Source organism: Geotrypetes seraphini, chromosome 2 (genome assembly GCF_902459505.1).
Source record: "Geotrypetes seraphini chromosome 2, aGeoSer1.1, whole genome shotgun sequence".
NCBI lineage: Eukaryota > Metazoa > Chordata > Amphibia > Gymnophiona > Dermophiidae > Geotrypetes > Geotrypetes seraphini.
In genome coordinates, this window is record NC_047085.1 from 365,929,109 (window position 1) to 365,954,060 (window position 24,952).

Below are 24,952 nucleotides of genomic sequence, written 5' to 3' on the forward strand. Positions count from 1 at the left end.
GAGCCGGTGAGTACCGTGCCGACCCGGGAGCGTTCCCTGCCGCCGAGGCGTTCTCGGGAGATTGCCCGGGAGTCCATTGCGCTGGGGGCTGGAGGGGGACCGTTGGAAATCGCGCGGTCCGGCGGGAGGGCCCGCAAAGTGGTGAGGTCCGGTGGTTCTGTCGGGGGGAGGGTGGTGGCGGAGTCTGGGCGTGCATCGCTGACCGCGGGGGAGGTTTATAGCATGGCTGGGCCTGAGCCACGTGCTGATCTCGTGAGTCAGCCGGATGTGTTGCATACTGCAACAGTGGTGTCGGATTTTTCACTTCCCCAGACCGGTGACCACTTACAGAGCGGGGGTGCGGTTGCGGGCCCAACGGAGAGAGCAGTGCAGTTCAGGGTTCCGGCAAGTGCTGGGACGGTCGGTGCTGGGGGCCTGGGAGATCCTGTTGGTGGTTTGAGCGTGGGTGTCTCTGCGCCTGCGCAGAGCATCGGCTTGCCCTCTGTTCATTCTTCCTTCTGGCCTCCCTGGGCTTCGGGGTCTTGGGGTGCGGGTTGGAGTCCGGTGCCCTGGCCGATGGGGGGCGCTGGAGTATTCGATCCGGCGTCCGCGTGGGGCCGTGGGATGGGTCGTGGCGGCGGTCCTGCGGATTGGTGGGCCCTTGGGGGAGTGGGGGGTGCTGGTGGTCCTTTTGGGGTTCCTCCTTCTGGTGCTGTGCAGTTGTCTGGTCCTGGTTTTGGTTTGTCTTCGCAGGTCTTCGCTGGTTCGTCGGTAGGACGTGAAGCTGCGGCCACCTCCTTCCAGGAGCAAGTACAGAGATCCGGTGGTGTTCAGACGGAGGAGCCCGGACGGAGGGGACTTGGTCGTGTGGTTGCTGCGGACGGCGCTGCTGGCGGAGGGATATCGGCGATGTCCGGACAGCGGGGTCCTTACATGGTAGCTGCTGCGGATGGCGCTGCTGGAGGGTCGAGTGGACCGATCATCGCTGGAGGAGCACAGGACATGGGTAACATGGCCTTAGAGGCTGTCGAGGGTGGGGAACGGGGTAGGGGGAATGGGAAGGGTAAGCGCAAGCGCAAGCGGAGGGCTAGGGCTTCCTCCTCTTCTTCGTCTTCTTCTTCTTTAACCTCCACTGCTTCTTCGTCTTCCTCACGGTCTCGGTCGAGGGCGTTGGGCGAACAGGCGAGGCAAGAGAGTCAGGATAGGGGTGCTCCGGCATTGGTGGCGCTCACCGAGCTATGGGAGAAGGTTCCTAGAAGGTTGCGTCGAAAAATTAAAAAGCGAGCGTGCATTGATGTGTTTCGGCTCTTAGAGGGCAGGACGCGCAGGAGTAAAAAGAAGGTTAAGAAGGAAGAGGGCAAGGTTAAATCGGGTCAGGTCTCCCGTAATATGGTTAACTGGACGCGGGCGTTTCTTCGTCTGGCCAGCGTATGGGGCCAGGCTCGTCCTCAGGATTATGGCCTGCTCTTGGCGTACATGGATTCTGTGCTTGACGCTTATCAGCGCTTCGGTGGTTGGGCCTGGCTCAATTATGACGAGGCCTTTCGAGATAAGATGGAAGAAAACAAGCACATGTCTTGGGGTACTCAAGATATCAATTTATGGCTAACGAATATGGCTAGACCTGGGGGAGCTGCGGCGAGTGTTGCGGCTCGATCGATGCAGCAAGGTTCGACGGGTGGGTACCGTTCCTTTCGGTCCGGAGCAGGGCAATCGGGTCAGGGTTCTGGAGGAGGGAATGACCTATGCTGGAAGTTCAACAAAGCGACGTGCCCCTTTCCGGATTGTAAATTCCGGCACGCCTGCTCTCTGTGTGGGCAGGGACACTCAGCGCTTAAATGCCCAAAAAAGGGAGTGGCCTTGCCCTCAGGGGCAGCAAAATGAGGTGGGTTCCTCTGGGGTCCCCACTCCGATTAAGGTGGGGGCCCTCCGGCCGTGGTTGCGCTGTTATAGTGATCGGAGGGCTGCAGTACTTTTGGAGAAGGGTTTTGTTGAGGGTTTTGTTATACCGTACGAGAAGCCGGTGGCTTCGGTGCGGGTTCCTAACGCATCCTCCGTGAATAGCCTGCGGGAGGTGGTTCGGTCAAAATTGCAAGAGGAGGCTAGACTTGGGCGCATTGCGGGGCCTTTTCGAGAGCAGCCTTTCTTGGTTATGATGGTCTCCCCGTTGGCTATCATTCCTAAGAAGGACCCTGGTAAGTTCCGTTTGATTCACAATCTGTCCCGGCCGTTGGGCCGATCGGTCAACGAGGGCATTCCTCGTGACCTGTGTACAGTTCGCTATTCGTCTTTTGATTGTGCGCAACGTCTGGTGGGACAGGCTGGGTGTGGTGCTCTCCTGGCAAAGGTGGACATTGAGTCTGCCTTCCGGCTGTTACCTGTCCATCCTTCCTCGTATCCGTTGCTGGGTTTTCGATTCGAGGGCGGGTTTTATTACGATCGTTGTTTACCGATGGGCTGTTCCATCTCGTGCGCTTACTTTGAGATGTTTAGTACGTTCTTGCACTGGGTTACGGTACGCGTTGCACGGGCGGATTCAGTTGTTCACTATCTGGACGATTTTCTCTTTGTTGGAGCGGCGGGGTCTGCGGTGTGTTCTTGTTTAAAAGCGTCATTTGAAAGCGTGGCTGCTGCATTTGGTATTCCGTTGGCGGCAGATAAATCGGAGGGCCCAACTACGGTGCTTACTTTTCTGGGTATTGAGATTGATACCGTGGCAATGGTTACCAGGTTGCCACTGGACAAGGTACAACTTCTGTTGTTGCAGATTTCTCGGTTGGCCGAGTCCCGCAGGGCTACCCTCAGAGACGTTCAATCACTGCTGGGATCTCTTAACTTTGCGTGTCGGGTATTGCCTATGGGGCGGACTTTTGCTCGACGACTGGCTGCTGCCACCTCAGGCGTCCGTGATCGTCGCCACTTCGTGCGTATATCTGCGGGTATCCGGGCGGATCTTAGGATGTGGGTCGGGTTCCTCACGCGGTTTAATGGCACGTTGCCGATTCAACAGCCCGAGTTGTCTAACCTGGATTTGGAACTTTACTCTGATGCGGCAGGTGGCCTCGGTTTCGGCCTTTACTGCCAGGGGGACTGGTGTGCTGCGCCTTGGCCTGCTGCCTGGCAGCGGAGTGGTGTTACACGTAATGTGACTTTTTTGGAGCTTTTCCCGCTTCTGGTCGCTTGCGAACTTTGGCTGGCTCGGCTGCGTAATAAGCGCGTGCTATTTTGGTGTGATAATATGGGGGTTGTGGAGGTCGTCAATCGGCATGCCGCAAAATGTTTGCAGGTTAATCAGTTGATGCGTGAGATCGTTCTGCGTTGTTTGCGGCTCAATTTATACATTAGGGCTAGGCATGTGCCAGGGAGTCGCAACTGTATTGCTGACGCGCTTTCTCGCTTTAATTTTTCACAGTTTCGTCGGTTGGCGCCAGACGCGCAGCCTCGGGGGTTGCAGATGCCAGATCATTTATGGAGCCTGGTCGGGAAGGGCTCTGGGACTTGCTGAGACAGTCGGTGGCTCCTACCACCTGGACTCGATACAATGCTGGATTCCGTCGATTGTTCGCCTTCCTGTCTTCCCGGTATTGGTCCCCGGGACATGTATCCGAGACCCTGCTGGCGGAATTTGTGCTGGATTCGCATCGTGCTGGTTTTTCGCGGGGAGTCGTGGCTGGCCATTTAGCTGGTTTTACATTCTTCTCTAGGGCCTTGGGGTGGCGTTGTCCGTCCTCGGGTTTCCTAGTGCGTAGACTTTTGACGGCTATGGCTAGGATTGCGCCGCGACAACCCGATGCTCGGCAGCCAATTTCTCACGACTTATTGACAAGGTTGATCGTGGAATTGCCGGCGGTGGCTCGGTCCCGATACGAGGTGCTGCTGTTCACTGCTGCTTTTTCGCTTGCCTTTTTCGGGGCTTTCCGCGTCGGTGAGCTACTGGTGCATCCTGCCGATACTGTGGGTGCGCGTGGCCTCTTATTGCGGCTTGTACAGTGCGGCGACAGTACAGTTAGTTTATATCTGGCCAGATCTAAGACGGACCAGCTGGGCAGGGGCCGTACGGTGGTTTTGAATAAGATAAATGGTGTTACTTGCCCGGTTACGGCTCTGTGCGCCTATATGGCGGTTCGTCCTCCTTTGGGGTTGGCCTTGTTGTTGCACGTAGACGGCGGGCCCCTTACACGTTATCAGTTCTTAGCAGTGCTGCGTCTAGTTTTGCGCCGATGTGGCGAGGACCCAGCGCACTTTGGTACTCATTCATTTAGGATTGGGGCTGCCACTTGCGCCTTCCTGGCTGGGGTGCCCGGCGAGGGGATTCGACGGTTAGGGCGTTGGTCATCGGACTGTTATAGGAGTTACATCCGGCCTCACGGGATTGCACGAGGTTTAGATCAAGGAGGGATCTAGGTGGGGCAGCTTAGCCTATGTTTCCACTGAGGGGTACCTTGTTTTCGGGGGAGTGGGTGGATGTAGCTGGTTGGTGCATGCTCGGGTCTGACACTTTACTAACCAGGGTTAAGCGTTTTACTCTAGAACTGGATTTGATTGTTGGGTTTGCCTTGCAGATGCGGTGTGGCGACAGCGTACTGTGTGGATTGTCGGGCACTCCTTCGTCCACTGGGCGGGAGAGCGTGCCGCGATCCGGCCTGGTGGTCAGCACTTGGGTCTGCAGCACTTGGGCATTCGCGTGTCCTGGTGGGGTCAGCGGGGTATGCGGTGGCATCAGCTGTTACCGTTGCTGGCTGACTTCCGTCGTCGCCCTCGTCGTCCGGATATCCTGCTGCTGCATTTGGGGGGTAACGACGTGGACTCTCAGACGGGGAAGCACCTGATTGACACTATTCTAGGGGATCTTCGGATAATATTGGAATGGTTCCCGGGCACGACGCTGCTGTGGTCGGACATTATTCCTCGACCACGTCGGCTGGAGTCCAGGAGATGGACCAGGGGTTTGTGCAAGGTTAACCGTCAGGTGGGGCGCTGGGTGGAGTCTAGGGAGGGGGTGCAACTACGACACGACTGGGTGGATGTGTCCTGTTTAGGTTTGTTTGCGAGGGATCGGGTACATTTGTCGGACGTGGGCTGGGATTTATTGTTGGACGATTTCTCGTCGGGTTGTGAGCGTTGGGCGCTATCTTAGTCGCAGCTCAGTTCATTGGGGGGGGGGGGGCCTGTAAGGGTTTACTGGCCCCTATGGCGGTATCTCGAGCTACTGGCTGGGCTCATCAGGTGATGAGCGGTGGGCCGGCTGGGAGCCGTGCCTGGTGGGTCAGGTGACCCGGGTTACTGGGGCATGTGGGGGACATGCCACCCCCCCAGATTCTTGCTTCATGGTGGGGTCGGGGGGCATAACCTGTTTTATTACAGTAGCTCGAAATAATTGTTTTATGATGTTTATACTGTTTATACATTGTTATGTTATTTAATAACCTGTTATGACCAATAAACTGGGCTGCGGCTAATTTTTACCATAATTAGTGTTGAGTATTTTGTGGGATAATGTAGGGGAGGGGGTAAGGGTGTGATATATACATAGGTAGCGGGCCTATCCAGATTCCGCTGTTATAGGCAGCCCGAGAGCTCGTCTCGACGGGCGTACCTAACGCGGAGCTGGGAGGCCCGCGTGGTAGCCCGTCGGAGACGCGGGACCGTAAGGGGGGAATAGGAGGCAGGGGATTGGTCGGCAGGTCTGCCCGCCGCTGGGAAGACCTGCCATTGGTAGCCGCGGCCGCGGAGGGCGTCGGGAGGGGGGAGGGTTTATAAGTTGAGCCTCGGAGGACTAAGGGCGTTTCTGGTCCTCCGAGACGGCTTTCCCGCCCGCCCACCCTTGGGTTTTGGGTAGAGAGGGGTGCGTTGGGATAGTTTGGGCGGTATCTCGAGCTACTGGCTGGGCTCATCAGGTGATGAGCGGTGGGCCGGCTGGGAGCCGTGCCTGGTGGGTCAGGTGACCCGGGTTACTGGGGCATGTGGGGGACATGCCACCCCCCCAGATTCTTGCTTCATGGCGGGGTCGGGGGGCATAACCTGTTTTATTACAGTAGCTCGAAATAATTGTTTTATGATGTTTATACTGTTTATACATTGTTATGTTATTTAATAACCTGTTATGACCAATAAACTGGGCTGCGGCTAATTTTTACCATAATTAGTGTTGAGTATTTTGTGGGATAATGTAGGGGAGGGGGTAAGGGTGTGATATATACATAGGTAGCGGGCCTATCCAGATTCCGCTGTTATGTTAAGTTTCATATCCTCTTTTTTATAATCTTTTTTGGGTGCTCCGACGGGGGGGACGTGGGGGGGGAACCCCCCACTTTACTTTATACACATCGCGCCGCGTTGTGGGGCCGTTGTGCTGAGAACTTCACTGGTTAAGGTTGCGTGCGCTGGCAAAAGGTGGCGGGGTTTAACTTTCAGCGCGTCCACTTTTTCCATTAGTGGCGGGGCTTATCTGGAAAAGATCCGAAGCGTCTGCTGAGGACCAGTTGCTCATGTCCCTGCTGACTCTCCAGAGTATTCTGTCCTATGGTTCCCTGAAAATAGTAAGCAACCAGCTGAGGCACATCTCCTGCTCTCTGCCGCCCCGACTCTCCTGCTCTCTGCCGCCCTTCCCCGCAGTGCGAGCCTGTGGCTTTAACCTGCGGGTTTAAATCGGGCTGCACTACAGCGTGTTCTGTTCTGTTCCAGGACATGCTGCAGTGCTGCCCCGCTTTAAATCCGCGGGTTAAAACCATGGACTCGTGAGTGCAGGCAGAAGCCACGCGTTTCATTACGGATCCTCCATCTGATTTTCCTAAGAAATCAAAGCCATAAACTCATAGGTGCTGTTGAGCAACAGATTAGTTAACTTCTTATGGCATGGGATCAAATGAGAATCCTATTGGAGAAGCCACAAATACACCTCCACCCGAATAAAAAAGTAAAAAAAAAAAATTACATAAAAGCAGAGAGCAAGCGCATGCATCAGATGATCTGCGCATGCATCAGAATCGCTCTGCAGCGATCTGTGTGGTCGGTTTGGGGCGTGCCTCCGATCAGCATAAATTGCATGAGGACACATTGTGAATCAGTCGCCCGGCCACGGATCGGATCGCCCATGGATCAGATTGGATCTGTGAGGTTAGTGAATCTAGCCCTTAATCCTCTGCTGCTCCAGGTACATTAGATAGACTGTGAGTCCATCAGGACAGATAGGAAAAATGCTTGAGTACCTGATTTGTAACCCATTCTGAGCTCCTTAGGGGAGGAGGGGCTAAAAAAAAATAATCAAATAAATAAATAAATATATTCCTCTGCAACTGTAAAATGTTTTACACACAAAAAAATGCTTTACAAAATTACCTCTTGCATATATATGCCAAAACAAACACAGTATGTTTATGTTTTCTCCAGTTTTCCTATTCTGCACTCACTAGGGTTTGTGATATATTGCTGCAAGGACAAATATAAAACCCAGGATACACATTCCTGACATAAGTTCATGGCAGTGAACTACTGTAGACAAGAATAAACTTATCAATTATGGACTCATTTATTCACATTGCATGTTAGTGCCACTAATGTGATTTACCACAAGGCCCAATTTATGCAATTAGCCTTTCTGGTACATAATGTATGTTAACAGCATTAACATGCAATAATTGTTGGCATATGACAACCTCCTTCACTATTTTAAGTATGCACCACTGGAGAATTTTCAAAAACTGTGCTGCTGAACAGAACTTGCCATAACTTTCTGCAAATTGGCTGGCAGAAACATTCCAGTTTGTACTTACATTCTCATCAAATTCCATGAAGTTTGAGACCACTTTCACGTTAGAATGATAGACACCATTCTGGCGAATGACTTCCTCCAGTATGTCTCCAAGCCCAGCAGAAAATATAAACACAGGAATATTGTGCTCATTGAGTCTATCAAAGAAAATCTTGTATCCTTCCCTGAAAAACAGCATTCCATTTAGGGTTTTCTTGACATCTGGGTTATAAAATGTAATGCTTTTGTAAATGCTTTAGGGGATGAACACTACCACATTCAGCAGTTTATCTTACGTAAAGGGTGCAGCAGAAGGATAAGTAGAAAGTTATTGGGTGATAATACCTGGCTAATTTATCGATAAACTACAACATGAAAAACTGAAAATATAAATCTTCAGTGAGCTGACAACATTCAAACTGCAAAGTTAAACAAGAAATATTTTCATGATCTGAATCTCTTTCTTTACAGATCTTATATAAGAACATAAGTGCTGCCATCAAGCCTAGCATCCCATTTCCAACAGAGGCCAATCCAGGACACAAACACCCCCCAATAAGATCACAAGAGTATAAAAGAGACTCCATTAAAAGACTCCCATGCTGCCTATCCCAGAAACATGCAGTGGTAATTTTCCAAGTTCATCTCAATAATGGCTTATAGGCTTTTCTTTTAGGAAACATCCAAACCTTTTTCAAGCCCTGCCAAGCTAACTGCTTTCATCACATTCTGCAACAATGAATTCCACAGTTTAATTATAAGTTGAGTGAAGAAATATTTTCTCAGGTTTTTAAAAAATTTACTTCTTAGTAGCTTCATTGCATGTCTCCTAGTCCTAGTATTTTAGAAAGCGATTCACATCTACCCATTCCACTCCACTCAGTATTTTATAGATCTCTATTATATCTCTCCTCAGCTGTCTCTTCTCCAAGCTGAAGAGACCTAGTTGCTTTAGCTTTTCCTCATAAGGAAGTCATCCCATATCTTTAATCATTCTCTCTCAACCTATCACCCTGGAAGAGTTGACCTGGATGATAAAGGATTTGACTAACTCAAAAGGCCCCAGGGCTTGAAAAATTTGGCAATCGGCTTTATAAAAGCTTCGCTACTTACATGGCTACCCTATTGGTCAGGTGCTCCCCCACTCATGGAGATTAGCTGCAGTTACCCTGATAGCTAAACTGGGGAATGTATGTAGCTCAGATATGTAGCTCTTATCAACCAATTTCTTTACTGAATACAGATTATAAGATTTATACTAAGAACTTAGCTGCTTGTATCCGTTGTACACTTTGACCAAGCGGGCTTTATTTTAGGTAGGAAGGCCTCAGACAATATACGTGGAGCTTTACATCTGATAGATGCAGCAAAGATGAACCACATTCCTGCTATTTTTCTATCTTTGGACGCAGAGAAAGCATTTGACAGGGTGTCCTGGCCCTTCATGATGACAGTGTTGCATCATGTGGGAATCTTGGGTCCTTTCTTGAGTTGGATTCAGGTCTTGTACTGCCACCCTCTTTCAGCTTTGAAGATTAATGGTCAATATCTTGAAGCTTTCGAATTGTCTTGGGGCACCAGGTAGGAATGTGCCTTATCTCCCTTGCATTTTGCACTGACGGTGGAACCACTGGCGTGCCTAATTAGGTCATCTAAGAACTTGCAAGGTATTACACTGAACTCGGTGGATCACCGCATATTGTTATTTGTTGATGATATACTCTTAATGTTGAGTAATCTAGCGGTTTCCCTGCTTGGGGTCCTGGACATTCTTGATGGCTATTGCTTAGTTTTGGGCTTTAAAATTAATATGAATAAATCTGAGATTCCCAATTTAACTCTTCCTCCTAAAGAGGTCACTGGCTTGCAGGCTCAATTTCCCTTTATTTCTTAGATATCTTGGTATAAACCTTAGCAATTCAATCTCAGAGTTGTATAAACATAACTTCCCAACTAAACTTAGAGAAGTATTGTCAGATTTGGATTGCTGGGAGGGCTTAGGTACCTCATGGTTGGGCCAAATTAATGCAGTCAAAATGTGGTTTTACCAAAGTTTCTTTATCTATTCACGGCTTTGCCGATTTCTATCCCCCAAAGGTTTTTCTATCTGCTAAATTGCAAGGTGTTTTCTTATATCTGGAAATGTAAACCCCCTAGAGTAAATCAGGTATTGCTATGCCAGATGAGACAGAGGGATTGTATTGGGGTCTCCCACTTCGCACTTTATCATCAAGCAGCCTAAATACAGATAGTTGCTGCTTATATCACAGTTCTTCAACTGCCGGTCTGCAGACCGGTGCCGGTCCACAGAAAATTCCTGCTGGTCCGCACAGGACCGGCGAAATCAACATCTTCAATTTCCTGCCGGTCCGCGCAGGACCAGCAAGATCGAGGAGCTGTAGTTCGCGCAGGGCCGGAGAGATAATGGGGAGCCTCAGACTGTGCTTTCTTCCCTCCCAGCGGCTCTCCTTACAAGCGCAGCGATTCAGGAAGGAAGCCTTGGAGCTTTTGCTTAGTTGGGCCGCCTCTGATGATGCAACTTCTGCTTTCCTCAGAGGTGGTGCGACCCAACAAAGGACCCGAGGCTGCCTTACTGAATCGCAGTGCTGGCAAGTAAGGAGAGTTGCTGGGAAAGGAGAAAGCTGCTGGGCATGGTGGGAAAAAAAAAAGGGACAGCTGTTACTGGACCTGGAGAGGGAGGAGAGATGCTGCTGGGAGGGGAGGTGGGAAAGGAGTCTGGGAAGCTGCTGGGCAAGGGGAAAAGGGTCAGCTGGCTACTGGACCTGGAGAGGGAGAAGGAGAGATGCTGCTGGGAGGGGAGGAGGGAAAGGAGTCTGGGAAGCTGAGGGGCATGGTGTAAAAGGGATAGCTGCTACTGGACCTAGAGAGGGAGGAGAGATGCTGCTGAGAGGGGAGGAGGGAAAGGAAAGGGAAGAGAGTTACTGCTGGACAGGGGGAGGAGGGAAGGGAGAAGAAAAAAAGGAAGGAAACAGCTTGCAGGGATATTAGAGGAGGGGAAGGGGAGAGACAGGAATGAGATGGGAAGGGGGGTCAGCAGGGAAATTGAGAGGGACAAAGATGCTAGATCTGGTGTAGGAGAGATAAAAATGAAGAGAGCAGTGAAGCTGAAATGAATTGTGTAAAAAGGAGAGAGGGGCATAGGCTGGATGGAAAGGGGAGGGGGGCATAGAAAGAAGACAAATACCATATGGAAGGGGGAGAGATCAGACAGTAGATGGAAGGGGCAGATGCTGGATTGAAGAGACAAGAGAGGGCAGACGCTGGAAGGAAGAGAGTGAAAAGAAGATGAAAGCAGAAACCAGAGACAACAAAAGGTAGAAACAAATAATTTTATTTCTATTTTGTGATTAGAATATATCAGATTTGAAATATATATCCTGCTAGAACTGGTGCTAGACATAACTGGGGACTGCAAAGTCCAGGCAGTGGCTTAGGGCTCTCTCTGACCAGGGGGGCAGTTGCCCTAGTTGCACTCCCCTAACCCTATTCCTGCTATGTGTGACTGCGGTATTCTGTTAGCATGATATTTCTGTGTAGCATTCTGTAATAATTTGGCTTATTATGTTTTCTTGATAGTAGAGGGGATATATGTGAAGGGGAGGGGAGACAGGGGTTTTGTTGATCCTTGCTCTGTATTATTTGTATTTCTAAAATGACAATTGTACAGAATATTGTTTCTTTTTATACTTTAATAAAATACATTCAGTATACAATCATAACTGAGGCTTGTGCGGATGGGATCAGATGGTTTGCGAGGACTGAGCTCGCGGAGATGGGGTGGAAATGGGGTTTTTAAATTTCAGTCCTATTGCCTATTGCCTATTTCAGACAATTGCCGGTCCACAAAATAATTTTTTTTTTCCCGCCGGTCCATAGGTGTAAAAAGGTTGAAGAACACTGGCTTAGATGACGGGCTCCATTAAACCTTGGCTCTGACTCGAACAACAACAGATTTCTATCATCCCGTTGTGGGCCATTCCATGGCTGCCCAAGGATAGATTATGCCAGCTTCTTTTGGGGTTTCCTACTCTTATGAAAATGCCTCTGAATACTTGGATTACCTTACGTTAGCATCTTTTTTCAGAACGTAAATATTTTCATCTATCTCCAATTTCTATTTTGCCCGATTTTTCCCCTAATCAAATTTATAGAACCTTTATAGATTGGGCTAAATTGTCCCTTTGGACTAAATCAGCTGTGGGTAAAAGATAGAGTACTTCTTTTTGAGGAACTAGTTAAAGAATATGATCTCCCCTCTAGAGATCTCTTTATCATCAACTGCGTGACTTCTTGGAATCTCACGGGTGAGAGGAATTGATATGGGGGAAACTCATTTAGAATAAGCTCTATCGAGGGCTACAGACTATATTGTGCCTTTTTACTCCAGAGAGATCCTGCCATACAGTATATCTCTCGTTGGGAGAGGCATTTGGAGCATTCATATTCTCCTTCACAATGGGTTGGTATTTATAGTTGGCTATTCCAGGTCTCTGTGGTGGCCTCTTTGGTGGAAAATGGCTATAAAAATTTTTACCAATGGTATCTTACTTCAGTTCACTTAGCTTAGATGATCCCTGGTCACCCTGATTCCTGCTGGAGAAACTGTGGCCTCCGAGCTACATTCATACATTTTTGGTGGGCGTGCCCTGAGATAACCCCTTTTTGGACTCAGCTGTTACATACTTTACGAGACATTTTGGATATCTCCTATCCCCAGCAAATAGAGGTCTGCTTACTACATCTTAAGCCTTTGATCCCAAAACAGGTACATAAATTAGCAAATTTTTCTTGTGGCTGCTAAGTTAGTCTTGGCGAGGCATTGGAAACAAGCCCAGATGCCCTCTTTAGAATTGGAGTTAGTGAAATTGGATTATATTTGTCTGATGTCTAAATTCACTGCATATAATAAATATGAAAGGTTTGCAGTTTTCCACAAAATTTGGGAGTTATCGTAATTGGAGATCTGGCTGAGTTTTAACTATGTTTTTTTTTTTGGGGGGGGGTTAACTGTCTCTGTGACAGGGGTTTGGAGGCAGGGGAGGAGGAGGGAATTTAAAGAGGGAATGTTTTTGATTTATTAGGACATTGGTTTCATTGGTGTTCAGCGTGGAAAAGAATATGTAATAACTCAGTTCTGGCAGGATTTGATGGTTTGGTTACTTATTGTAAAATTTTTTTAGCTGTTTGTACATAATTCTATTGTGTTTGTTGCTTTGTGCTCTGCCTTGATAAAAGCAAACATTGGGATAATTTTTTCTTTTCCATTTTACTATATTGAAGATATTACTTTAGCGAATCTCCCCCATTCAGTTGTAAGAGGGATTTACAGATTGATAATTGTTTTTGTTGTAATTATGATTCAAAATGAAAATAAAACATAAAAAAATCCAAAAAGCACTCCCATAGAATAACATATATACAGTATTCCTCCCAGCCCCCAAGAGCTGACAGACATACAAGAAACAACTTAGAGAAGCATAAACAGACTGAGACAGCACCAACCCTCGGCCAACGAGGGAGCTCTGATCAGCCAGTCAACCAAGTGCAGGTTCACCCTTAGACCCATTTTTTGCAGGTAAGATGCTACAACCATCATCACCTTGGTGAAGGTACAAGGAGCCGTTGCCAGCCCAAAGGGCAGACGAGAACTGGTAATGTTATTCTAGGATATGAAAACTCAAGAATTTGCAGTGGGCTGGAAAAATCTGAATGTGCATGTAGGCTTCCGTGAGATCCAGGGCTACCGCTGCAATGACCGATTGTACCGTCTCCATGAGAAAGCATGGAACCTTGAGAGCTGCATTCAAATACTGAAGATCCAGAATAGGCCTCCAATCTTTGCAGCCTTTCTTTGGCACGATAAAGTATATAGAGTATCTGCCTGAGCCCAAGAATTCGGGTGGCACCGGCTCTATAGCTTGAATATCTAGCAAGCACTGAACAGTAGCTTGAACCTTGAATACTTTTGTCTGGCCGCCCCACAGGAGAGTCCGCAAACCAGTCCGTCAAAGGTCAGGCAAATTCCAGCTTGTAGCCTGACTGAATAATGTCCAAGACCCACTGGTCGGATGAAATGTGAATCCAGGCGGACAGATATGCTGAGATTCTGTCCCCTATCTGAAGAGGGGTATCCCTCGGCCTGGCGTCATTGCACCTTTTTGGCAGAGGGTGCAAGATAGGAGGCAGAAGTCTGGGACTGCCTGTAGCTGGCATACCTGGGCCAGGAGCCATGGGAAAATCTCTGTGATGTGGCACTCTCATATGTTTGAGATTACTGAGAGCCATGAAAATTAGAGTGACCAGAGCCTCTAGAAGTCCTAGGTCTGCTGTCAGGCAGGGTCTTAGGGCAACGATCCACCACAGAATGCATGAGGTCGTCCAGGCCCTTGCCAAACAATAACTGCCCCTTAAAGGGAAGTCTATCCAAAGTAGCCTTGGAAGTGGAATCACCAGCCAAGTGCCTGATCCAGAGACAGGAGCGTGACAAAAGGCTGCTGAAGCAGCCTTTATGCGTAAAGCAGTTGTCATCAAAAAGTTTCTGGAGGACCACATCCATATGGTGGTCCTGCATATCTTTAAGCACCACACCACCTTCAATGGGTAGAGAGGTGTGCTTAGTCACCTGTGCAACCAAAGAATCCACCCTAAGCTGACCAGAAGCTGTTGGCACTCCTGTGCTAGAGGATACAAGCGAGACATGGCCCTCGCTTTCTTAAGAGCACATTCTGGAGAATCAAATTGCTCTGAAATCAAAATGCTCATATCAAGGTGCAGGGAAAGGTGGAAGACTGCGAGCACACAGCACAAAGCCAAGAAGAAGTGGACGGAGCCAGCTGAGGGACTAAATTCAACCTCTGCAAAAACTGTGCAATAAAATCTGGCAAAGCCACAGACTTAAATAAACGCAGAACCGTGGGATCATCCCCAGGTTCCAAAACTCCAGAGGGATCTGCAGATCCAGCACACAGTCCCTGATTTCCCATCCTGGGAAGCGTTGCGCTAGTAAATAAGGGGGAAGCAAGCTGGTCATCATCAGTAGGATCTCCCAGATCAGGATCAGGCAGTTCAGGAAATGCGGTGGACTGAGCGGAGGATGTGTCCATAGAAGCTGCGCCACTAATAGTGCATCTGAGGCAGAGCAGGACCGCAAAGGGGAAGAACGCCAGCTTTGAAACTAATTCTACACTTGTTTCATAAATTCAGATAAAACCTCCGGCTTTTCTTAGGCTGCGAAGGGTCCACAGCCAGGCACACGAAAGTAGTAGCTGTGCCAAGTCCCCCCCAAAAAAGAAGACCGCCCCACCAGGCTAACCGAGTGTTTGGTCACCTGCTTCAACAGGGGGCTAAGCTGATTGCTGTTGCCTCTCGCAGGCGTACCATGCAGCACAAGAATACTCATGGAGTGCTAAATTTGCACAATCTTGGCATGAATTCACATCAGGAGAGCCAAAGGACTCCATCCCAATAAGTTTTGAGGCAAAAATTGCCATTTTGGAGAAGCAGGGAGTTTTTGAAAAAAAGATTGCTAAAAATCCAAGATGGCTGCCACTATGAAATTTTTGCCAAAATTGCAATATTTTTTCACACTTACCAAAGTCAAAAAATGGTGATTTAGGATTTTTCAGGTGGAGGAACATGCAGAAACCTTGAAAACCCCACTTTTCAGACCTCCCCCAATTCTTCTCACAGGTTGTGACAGCCTTTACTCACTGTGACCTGTTAGTGGAACTGTGCTGCCGCCTGCCTCAGCTCTCTTAAAGTAGCTGGATCAGAAAATCATTGCCTCATGCTGGGAATGCCTCTGCAATGCTGATCTTTGGGCTGCCAGTCAGACCCTATGCCTGTCTGCACCTCCACCCCTGAGAACTGACGGATGTGTACTGGGATGGGCAGAGGTGAGAAGACGCTGTCGGCACCCTGCGAGACCCGCCGAGCCTCCTAAGGGCGCCTAACAACTTGCGCTCAACCCCTGCTTAACAGTAGGTGAGACAACTATAGGGATGGTCCTGAGCTCCAAAGAAAACTAAGTAGGCTGGCTAGCAGGTACCCACTGGGATTGGCCTGTCAGCTACAGACTGAAGTCTATGTGTTCTCAATGCAGGCAAAGCTGAAGAAACATTCCAAGCAAAAGAATACCCCCCAAAGGACTAAAAACACTGAATAAAATATTAAAGGAGAGCAGAACACCACACTCCTGCTGGCATGCATACAAAAGGAAAAAACTTTAGGTGGAGCTAGAGAGCACAGTGAAGTACAGCAGAGGCAAAGAGAAAAAATCTGGAGTAGATTCCTTCTGCAGATAGCATGCAGCCATCTGTCTAGAATGTCTCACCTATTGCACTGAAAAAACCCCCAATATAGTGGAACTAGGAGAGATAATGAGAAGGGTATCCATAATAATAAAGGGGATTAAATAATTTAGGGTTGTTCAGCAGGGAGGAGAAATGGTTGAGGGAAGATACGATAGAGGTTGTATAAAATTATGAGTGGAGTGAACAAGTAAACACAAATCAGTTGTTTACTTTTTCAAAAAGGTATAGAGGATAGAAGACATGCCAGAACACTACTTTTTCATGCATTTAAAACAAACTGAGAAAATATTTTTCATGCAAAGAATAGCTGCGTATAAAAAGGTTTAGGTAATTTCTGAAGGAACACAATTAAGGCAGATTTCGGGAAGGTTACTGCTTATACCTGGGAGAAAGCAGAATTGAATCTATCTACTTTTTGAAATCCTGCCAGGTCCTTGTGACCAGATTGGCCACTGTTGAAAACAGGATACTGGGACTGATGGATTTTGGTCTGATCCAGTATGGCAATTTTTATGTTTTTATGTTGTACAGCATGGGTGGACAACCATGATCCTTAAGGGCCATAACCCAGTTGAGTTTTCAAGATTTCTACAATGACTATGCATATTCTTTGTGGAAATATTGAATACTCGACTGGGCTGTGGTCCTCGAGAACAGAGGTTTCCTACCCCTTTGGAAGAGGTATCATGGTGTGGTGCTGCTTTTACCATCAGGATGGAGCCACAAATTCAATTTTATATTAAAAAAAATTCTATATGAGCATCAGTTGAGAAAAGTAGGATGCAGCAAGACAATTCTCCTAAACTTTAAAGCAGATTTACCACAGAATGGCTGAAGAGGAAGAGATTGTGCATTTAGGGTTAGTTAAGTCAAAGTCCCAACCTGAATTCTATTGAAATGTTGTGGCAAGATCTGAAATGAGCTGTTTATGGAAGACGGCCCTTAAAACACTTGCCTTGGAAATGTATTTATTCATCATATCCCACTTGAATAGAAGGCATTCCAGCTATTTTTAAAATATCAGCAAATTAGATATACAATAATGTAAATTGAAACAAAATGAACTCATGCAGGACATTAGCACATGCAGCTTTCCTTCACCCTTTCCTATTGGGTAAAGGAAGGAAAAAAAGAAACTTACTTCAGCATCACATCTGATTCACTCACGATTTCTGCAAATTTGTCTTTCCGTAAACGTTGTTCAACTAATAACATATGTGATTTTGTGTACCTAGAGTAAAAGTACAAAAACAGAAAGCAACAGAAAACCTCAATCTTCAAAATATTTTTAGAAATGTAGAGACTTATGAAATTCACTAACTGTGCAATAGGGTGGTCCACAGTAGCATGCAAAAAAAAAATCAACCTTGTCAAATCTTGTCTCCCACAAGGCTTATTTTTATCCACTCGGTATGTCTTACTCATGTGTCAAATTTCAGCTTCATTAGACAATATTTAGAGGTCACCCCCGCACGCACTGTTTGCTTGTGTTGTGTATGTAGGTGATTGCGCATAATTAGCTTGTATGGTGTCATCTAGTTTGCAATCTGCACCCGAAAACTGGCTACTTGGGAAGTCAGGCTGTCAGCTGTCAACTGTCAAGGGGACTGGATGTTCTTCGACTGGCCAATTTTCATCACTATGACGAAGGAAAACCTTATCCGGAAAGCTATAAATTGGCATTTGAGTCAGCGATGATGGTATGGGCTTGAGCCAGGAGCGAGAGCGGGAACCAGAAGGCCTTGAGCATGCGCAGATGTTCAAGGCTCAGACCAGGCAAGAGGCAGAATCCTCGGTCAACGGCACCAGCATGTCCTGTGCGTTGGTTCTGGTGCCAGATCGGGGTAAGGGATTGTGTTTGGGGGCGTGGGCAGGGGATGCTGGAACGCGGGTGTGGGCTCGCAAATCGAGTCAATGCTCAGTTTGCGAGGCACGATTTGCTCGTCTTGCAAAACACTTGCAAACCGCGTTACTCGCAAACCGAGGTTTGACTCTGAGGAAAGGCAGATCAAAGCAGTTACCCATATAGCATCTGAATTTTCTTCATCATCAATCTGGTGAATCTGAAAGCAAAGATGAATATAAGTTGCCAGTACTGCATCATTGACAAAAACACCTAAGAATATCTTGACATCTCTTGTGGTTGTTGGTTTCTGTCTGAGTACCTAGTAGCATTTGCCTTTTTTTATTATAGAATCACACCAGAAACAAAGCTTTGAATGGCGCAAAATGTACAGCGTCCACTGTTGCCAGACATTCCATGACGTCTAATACGTACAGATGAAACGGAACTTGTGATCTCTTGTAACACAGATCTCTTGATTGAAGGAGGATCAACAAAAGCAAAAATATTATTGAAGAAACATCCCACAGAGTGGACTGACAATCCAGTTTTCAAGAAACTTTGGAATCGGGCATCCAAACTAAGTGTTGTTAATGATACAGCAGAACGAGAGATAAGCCTCATTGAAAAATACGATACTTTGACAAAAGATGAGAACAGAAGCCACCGAAAGAAGTTTCTTCTGATTTAAAGGCAGCTCTTATGTCATAGACTGTTGATTAGTTGCGTGCACAAGAATGACAATATACTGTTAAGCTTAGTGGTCGTTTTAAGAAACAGCGAAGTGGGGTGACCCCTAAGGTAAAATTATGTTAATTTTCTTTCCTTTAGTCACAGCAGATGAATCCAGAGACTAGTGGTATTACATCCATCAACCAGCAGGTGGAGACAGAGAGCATTTGATTTATCCTCGGGTATATCTTGGATGCACAGCCTCCTGGCCAACCAGTATAAGTCTTCTCAAAGCAGTTGAATTAAAACACAAAGTAAAGCACATAAAAGGCATGAGACATATAAAACATAAGACATATATGCAACTTAATTCCCTCACATGTGCTACCTGCACCATTGATGCTTCAAATTTGAGAATGCCATTTCAGCCGAAAGCACGCTGAAACCGTGCCTAACAGTGAGAAAACTCCGCAACAGGGTGGGGTTCTGGATTCATCTGCTGTGACCAAAAGAAAGAAAATTAACAGGTAAGGACATAATTTGACCTTCCTTGTCATCAACAGCAGATGAAGCCAGAGACTAGTGGGATGTACCAAAGGAGTCCAAATGTAGGGAGGGAAATAAAGAAGTGAATGGGAAATCCCTTGCCCCCAAATCCTGCCCTGCAGCATGTGTCCAAGGAGATACTACACTCCAGAGAGTATGTCACCCATGATCATACAGAGGCTACCCTCCTTATCACATGTGAGCAGGAGCCATCCTTGCCTGCAGAAACCATAGCTACATCGCCCCTCCAAAATTCATAGGGCTCCCACAGGAGGCAAACTGTTGACCAAAGTCAAGAAGAATGCCAGAGGACAGGCAAGACACCAAAACTGTAACTGGGCCCCAAAGTGACAAGTGCCTTTCCCAGAGCCCTCAAATAGATACAGCGACAACCTCAGACACTGAGACATCTGATCCAACTGTTAGCCCATTCTTCCACAAGAATGACCCAGAAAGAGTGGAAAGAAAAAACTCTGAGCCAGAGAGAAAGAGCTGCAGCTAGCCCGCAACTAGCCTAGCCCCAGCTAATTGTCAGCTGGCTGGGATTACACAAGTTACACTAGGACGCCAGTGAAATGGCACCCCGGCCAAGGCCAACCACCTGGGGCCTGCCAAATAATGAGGGCAAAGGAATCACTGTAGGAAGTGGTGTCCCTCCTCCGAAAGGATAAAGACTGACAGCGGCGGCACCAGCAACTGCAGCCCCCCTCTTCATAGCGGCAAGGAAGGGCCTTGGCCAATCACCCTCAGGGCCTCCTACCGCCCACTGCTGCCCGCCCCAGCTGCAAGCCAATGGCCGCGCGTGACTACTGCCGAAGTAGCCTCGGCTGTCCTATGCGACAAAGGAGTAAAACTCCTCCCACCGGTGCCTCTATGAAGAGAATGGCGACCTTTGTAGTCCCTTGCCCACTAAACGAGTGAGCTTATGGGACTTAGGTATCCAGGTTCTTCAGGGGGGAGGGGGGAAGGGATCCGGGAGCCCAGGTGTTGCCCCCCCAAAATGGCACTATACAGCTTCCATCCCTAAGGCCTAAGGCCACAGGAACATTTCTCAACTGAGGCCCAAGGCCACAGGAACATTTCTCAACTGAGGCCTAAGGCCATAGGAACATGTCTCTACTGAGGCCCAAGGCCACAGGAACATATCTCATCTGAGGCCTAAGCCACAGGAATATGACTTACGTGAGGTCTAAGCCACTGGAATCTTTCTCTACTGAGGCCGTAGCCACAGGAATTTTTCTCTACTGAGGCTGAAGCCACAGGAATATCTCTCTTTTTTGATCCAGGAAACTGAAGCCGGTAGCTGCCAAGCCTGGTTCGAAATTCACCGTAGAATCCAGGAGCTGTGCCCTGTAGTCCAGAAGGCACCACATCCAGCAGGGTAAGGGACCTGGGTGGGCCCAGGTGTTACCCTGAAGAGGGTGAGGTAGGGACGCTGGGAGGGCCCAGGTGTACCTCCAAAGCTGGCACCGTTCAGCCAGAACACCCCTCCTTCCAAACATCCAGGCTTGGAACGGAAATCCATAAGCAGAAGCCAGGAGCTGTGAGGGACATATCCATGCACCTGCTGGAGATAGAGTATACTGGTTAGCCAGGAGGCTGTGCATTCAAGATATACCCGAGGATAAATCAAGTACTCTCTATCTTCACTATGTACACATATTTTAAGTTATAAAGGACAATTGTTTGCTACATATATTTTAAAAAGTTTGAAGTATGGGTATAGATTTCTTTATGCTAAAATTTTAATTTCTTTAATGATTTTAGGTATGAATTTTGGATAAAAATGGCAAGAGAAAGCACCCTGGAGAAAATTATGGTGGGTGTTCTCCATGGACATTGGGATAGAAGACTGCATAGATGGGTGATGTAACCAATAGAGCATGCTGTAGAGAAACTCTTGTTTTAGCTTTACTATGAAAGTGTATACATTTCAAAACTGCATCATTGCAAGGGCCCATCTCAGCTCCTTCCATAGCTTAAAATATAATACATCTCCAAGATGGATGAGTTACCAGAGGATACCAACAACTAGTTAGCAAACCAAAATTATCTTGGCCATTAAGTGGCTGTAAGAATCATAGATCCTTGATCTTGCTTGAATTTTTCAAAAATCCTCTGCAGAAGCTAGGTGGAAAGAATCTGAGGTTAGCTGTCCATGAGAATACATATTGCACTCAGGAAGGTCTCAGAATGCTGCAGAAGCAAGGATCAACAACTTAGTTTCAGAAAACACAGTTTAAAATTTTCAAGTAGGGTCTAGATATCTATTTACAGCAAGTGACTTTATATTTTGAAGCTATATGTTGGCTTTCATTACACTGTGATTATTGTATCTGAATTTTTGCATTAATAAATATCACCATTTTACCTCTTGGGAGTCCAGGGATTGGTTCCACATTGTTTTGTTGTGGACATCTCTATTGTTGTGGTACCAAGGTCCTTTGCTGTGGGAGTTTGGACCGTTTCTTTGGCAGTGACCACCCCACAGTTTTGTTTGTTTTCAAGGAGGCATCCCAGGATGTATCAGGAAGGGGAAGGCCTGCTACCTTGAAGAGGTGGGCCTGCTGGCTGGAGGGAGTAGGCATCCCTTCTACTGAACTTCCCCCCAAATTATGGGGTGGGGGTGGGGGTGGACAGGCCCTGTGTCAGGAGGGAGTAGGCATCCTTCCTACCAATTAAATAAAAAAGTATGAGGGTCAGGGGGTGGGGAAGGGGTATCCCAGCACAACTTTTTTTTTTGTTTAATGGGCTCAGATACTGTGCGCCCATTTAAAAAAAAGATGCTCACCCTGTTCCAATTAACTGAGTCACAGGACTCCCAGAGGCCAGTGGCGGCTTTGGGGCTTCCCCAGCCATTTCTAGGTCTATGCTACTAATCTGGTCAGCTCTTCTGATCAGGGACCGTGTTTTATTTCTACTTTCCCCTGAGACAAAGCCAGAGTTGAAAGTGGGTTTGTCACAGTACCACCACTTTACAGCACTGCATACATCAAGTAACACTATAAAAACAATTTTTTTTTTTTTTAAATCATGAGAGGAATGACTATTTCACAGTAATGTATGTGTCAAAATACAGTCTTATATTTACACATATACACATCCAGCTCTGACCACAAATAAAAATCTCAATTGAAAAACAAACTGGTTACATTTCTACAACTTTTAGAACTTACCATTCAACCATGTAAGGGTATTTGTCTTCCACTGTAAGATTAGGGTCAATTTCAAGAGGATAATATGTTTCTTTTAGTTGATATAACTAGGAAAAAAACAGGGTCAGTTACTAATTAAAATAAAGATATTTTAGCAGTTAGAACAATGAACTAAAAGCTAGAGATTAGATTTCAAATGCCTTCTCTTCCTTAGTTTTCTGGTATTGAAATCCACCCTCACTATTTTCTTCAGAGGATTACGAGTATTTCCACCTTTTATGTTGCTTATTAATTACATTAGATCTAAATCTTTTTTTACTGATGCAAATGGATAAAAAACTATCACCCATACAGCAAACACAAGCATCACAAGTAACCAACAATATCTCAAGTAAATCTCTCCACTCTCCCAAAGCAGGGTCTAATTTATATAGAACAACTATTGCCAGATGTAGGAGGCCTGGACTCTTATGACCATCTATGATCTACAAGTGTCAGCTCAAACTTCATTCCTCACCAACCCTCCCTCAATGTGTGATGGTCGGATACATTTCAATAATAATAATAAACTTTTAATGATCATGACTGGAGTTGCCATCCAACATATTACTAATAACTGGAAAGATCATTCTAGGTTAAACTTTAATTTTTGGCGGAATTCATTATGCCACATATATAGAATGGAAAGATCAATAGCGATACAAAATGGAAATTATAATAATTTTATTAAAATTTGGGAGCCATTAACGTCTTTTTGTCATGATTAAATGCCATTTTCCTATTAGTCAGACATCATATATTAATAGGAGGGGGGAGGGATATAAATATAGGTTTCTTTACATGAATGAAGGGCTTTGAGGGAGGGTGGGGAGAGGGTTACATTTATATGTTTAGATTATAATGATAAGATATGCAAGTGCCTTGATTTATTGTGTTTATTATGATTATTGTACACTTGATGAAAGATTTTTAAAATGAATAAAGAATTAAAAAATTAAAATAAAATAAAATAATGGACTAAAAATGTAACTGTGCATCCTAGGTGAGAGTCTCTGAGGATATGTATCCCAGATTAGGAATCTTTTCTCTTGTCAAGCTAAGACCAGCATTCTTTTCTTCTAGCAACATGGGGGAATGAAAGGTGTTTCTCCAATACTAAACTAAAACTTAGCTTTATATACTGGGTCTTCAGCCAGAAAGAAGCTCGACTCGGTTAACAGTAACTAAAAAAATACTTTAGCAACTTGATCTGTGTCCAGTATTAAATGGACATCTCTTCCCTACCATACAAACTTTGTGAAATATTCTAACCCTACCTCATCCCAGTAAACCCACAACTGCATGCTTTCCTAAACAGAATACTAAGGGGTGAGGGTTAGATAGGTTTACCCAATATTCCACTTAAATATTGCAAAAACATGGACCAAAAGCGCTGAACAAATGAGCATGCCCATACTGCAATGGATAAGGATTCCTCAAATTCCCCATCCTTTAAACTGATTGGTGCATGCACTTGAGACAAATGTGCTCTAGCAAGGGATCATTCACGTCAGGTCTCATTATATACCACCTAAAGAATAGATAGCATAGCTAGGCTAATACCATAGACTTCAGCCTCAGGTCTAATTCTTCATTCTATTTGCTTGTGGGTGTGTCATGTGCTTTAGGAGACAAGATCTTATTGCTGACCTACAAAGTGTGTTCATTTTGCTGCCCTTCAATATCCCTCCTCGCTTCTCTCTCCTTATACACCTCCCAGAGAACTCCGTTCCTCAGATAAGTCACTCTTAGCGTTACCCTTCTCCATTGCCAATTCCAGACTTTGTTCTTTTATCTAGCTGCTCCCTATGCCTGGAATAAATGACCTGAGTTTGTCCATCAAGCCCCTTCCCTTGTTTAAAAGCAGACTGAAAACCCATCTTTTCTGATGCAACTTTCAATCCTTAACCCTACTCCTCTGCCCTCCAACCCAGCCTGCTGATTAACCATTCCGCTTAATTGTATCTATGACATCCTGTTTGTCTGTCTTGCCTGTTTAGATAATAAGCTCTTTTGAGCAGGGACTGTTTTCTTACCCTTTGTGACTGTGCAGCTCTATACAAATAATTAATAGTAGTAATATGCCCACAATATTTTATATAAGGACATAAGAATTGTCATACTGGGACAGAGTGAAGGCCCATCAAGCTCAGTATCCTGTTTCCAGCAGTGGCCAACCCAGGTCCCAACTACTAGCTAGATCCCAAGTAGTAAAACAGATTTTATGCTGCTTATCCTAGGAATAAGCAGTGAATTTCCCCAAGCCATCTCAATAATGGCCTATGGACTTTTCTTTTAGGAAATTATCTAAACTTTTTTTAAACACTGCTACACTTACTAATTTCATCACATTCTCCGCAAATGAATTCTGGAATTAATTACACATTGTGTGAAGAAATATTTTCTCTGGTTTGTTTTAAATCTACTACTTAGTAACTTCATCGCATGCCCCCTAGTCCTAGTATTTTTGGAAAGAGTAAACATGCGATTCACATATATCCTTTCCACTCCACTCAGTATTTTATAGACATCTTATCGTATCACCCCTGAGCCGTCTTCTTCTCCAAGCTGAAGAGCCCTAGACGCTTTAGCCTTTCCTCAAAGGGAAGTCATTTTCGTCGCCTTTCTCTGTACC

At 46.3% G+C, this 24,952-nt stretch overlaps 1 protein-coding gene across 4 annotated transcripts in view; it reads right to left on the reverse strand.

The window, feature by feature from the left end:
* NT5C3A (5'-nucleotidase, cytosolic IIIA) overlaps window positions 1-24,952 on the reverse strand; it is a 105,153-nt gene that overhangs the window by 4,729 nt on the left and 75,472 nt on the right. For all 4 annotated transcript variants that reach the window (XM_033930596.1, XM_033930594.1, XM_033930597.1 and 1 more), the window contains 3 exons: window positions 22,300-22,385; window positions 17,204-17,293; window positions 7,752-7,914 (listed from right to left, as the gene is read on the reverse strand). In XM_033930596.1, coding sequence (XP_033786487.1) covers window positions 7,752-7,914; window positions 17,204-17,293; window positions 22,300-22,385 — 339 coding nt within the window. The remainder of the gene's footprint in view (window positions 1-7,751; window positions 7,915-17,203; window positions 17,294-22,299; window positions 22,386-24,952) is intronic.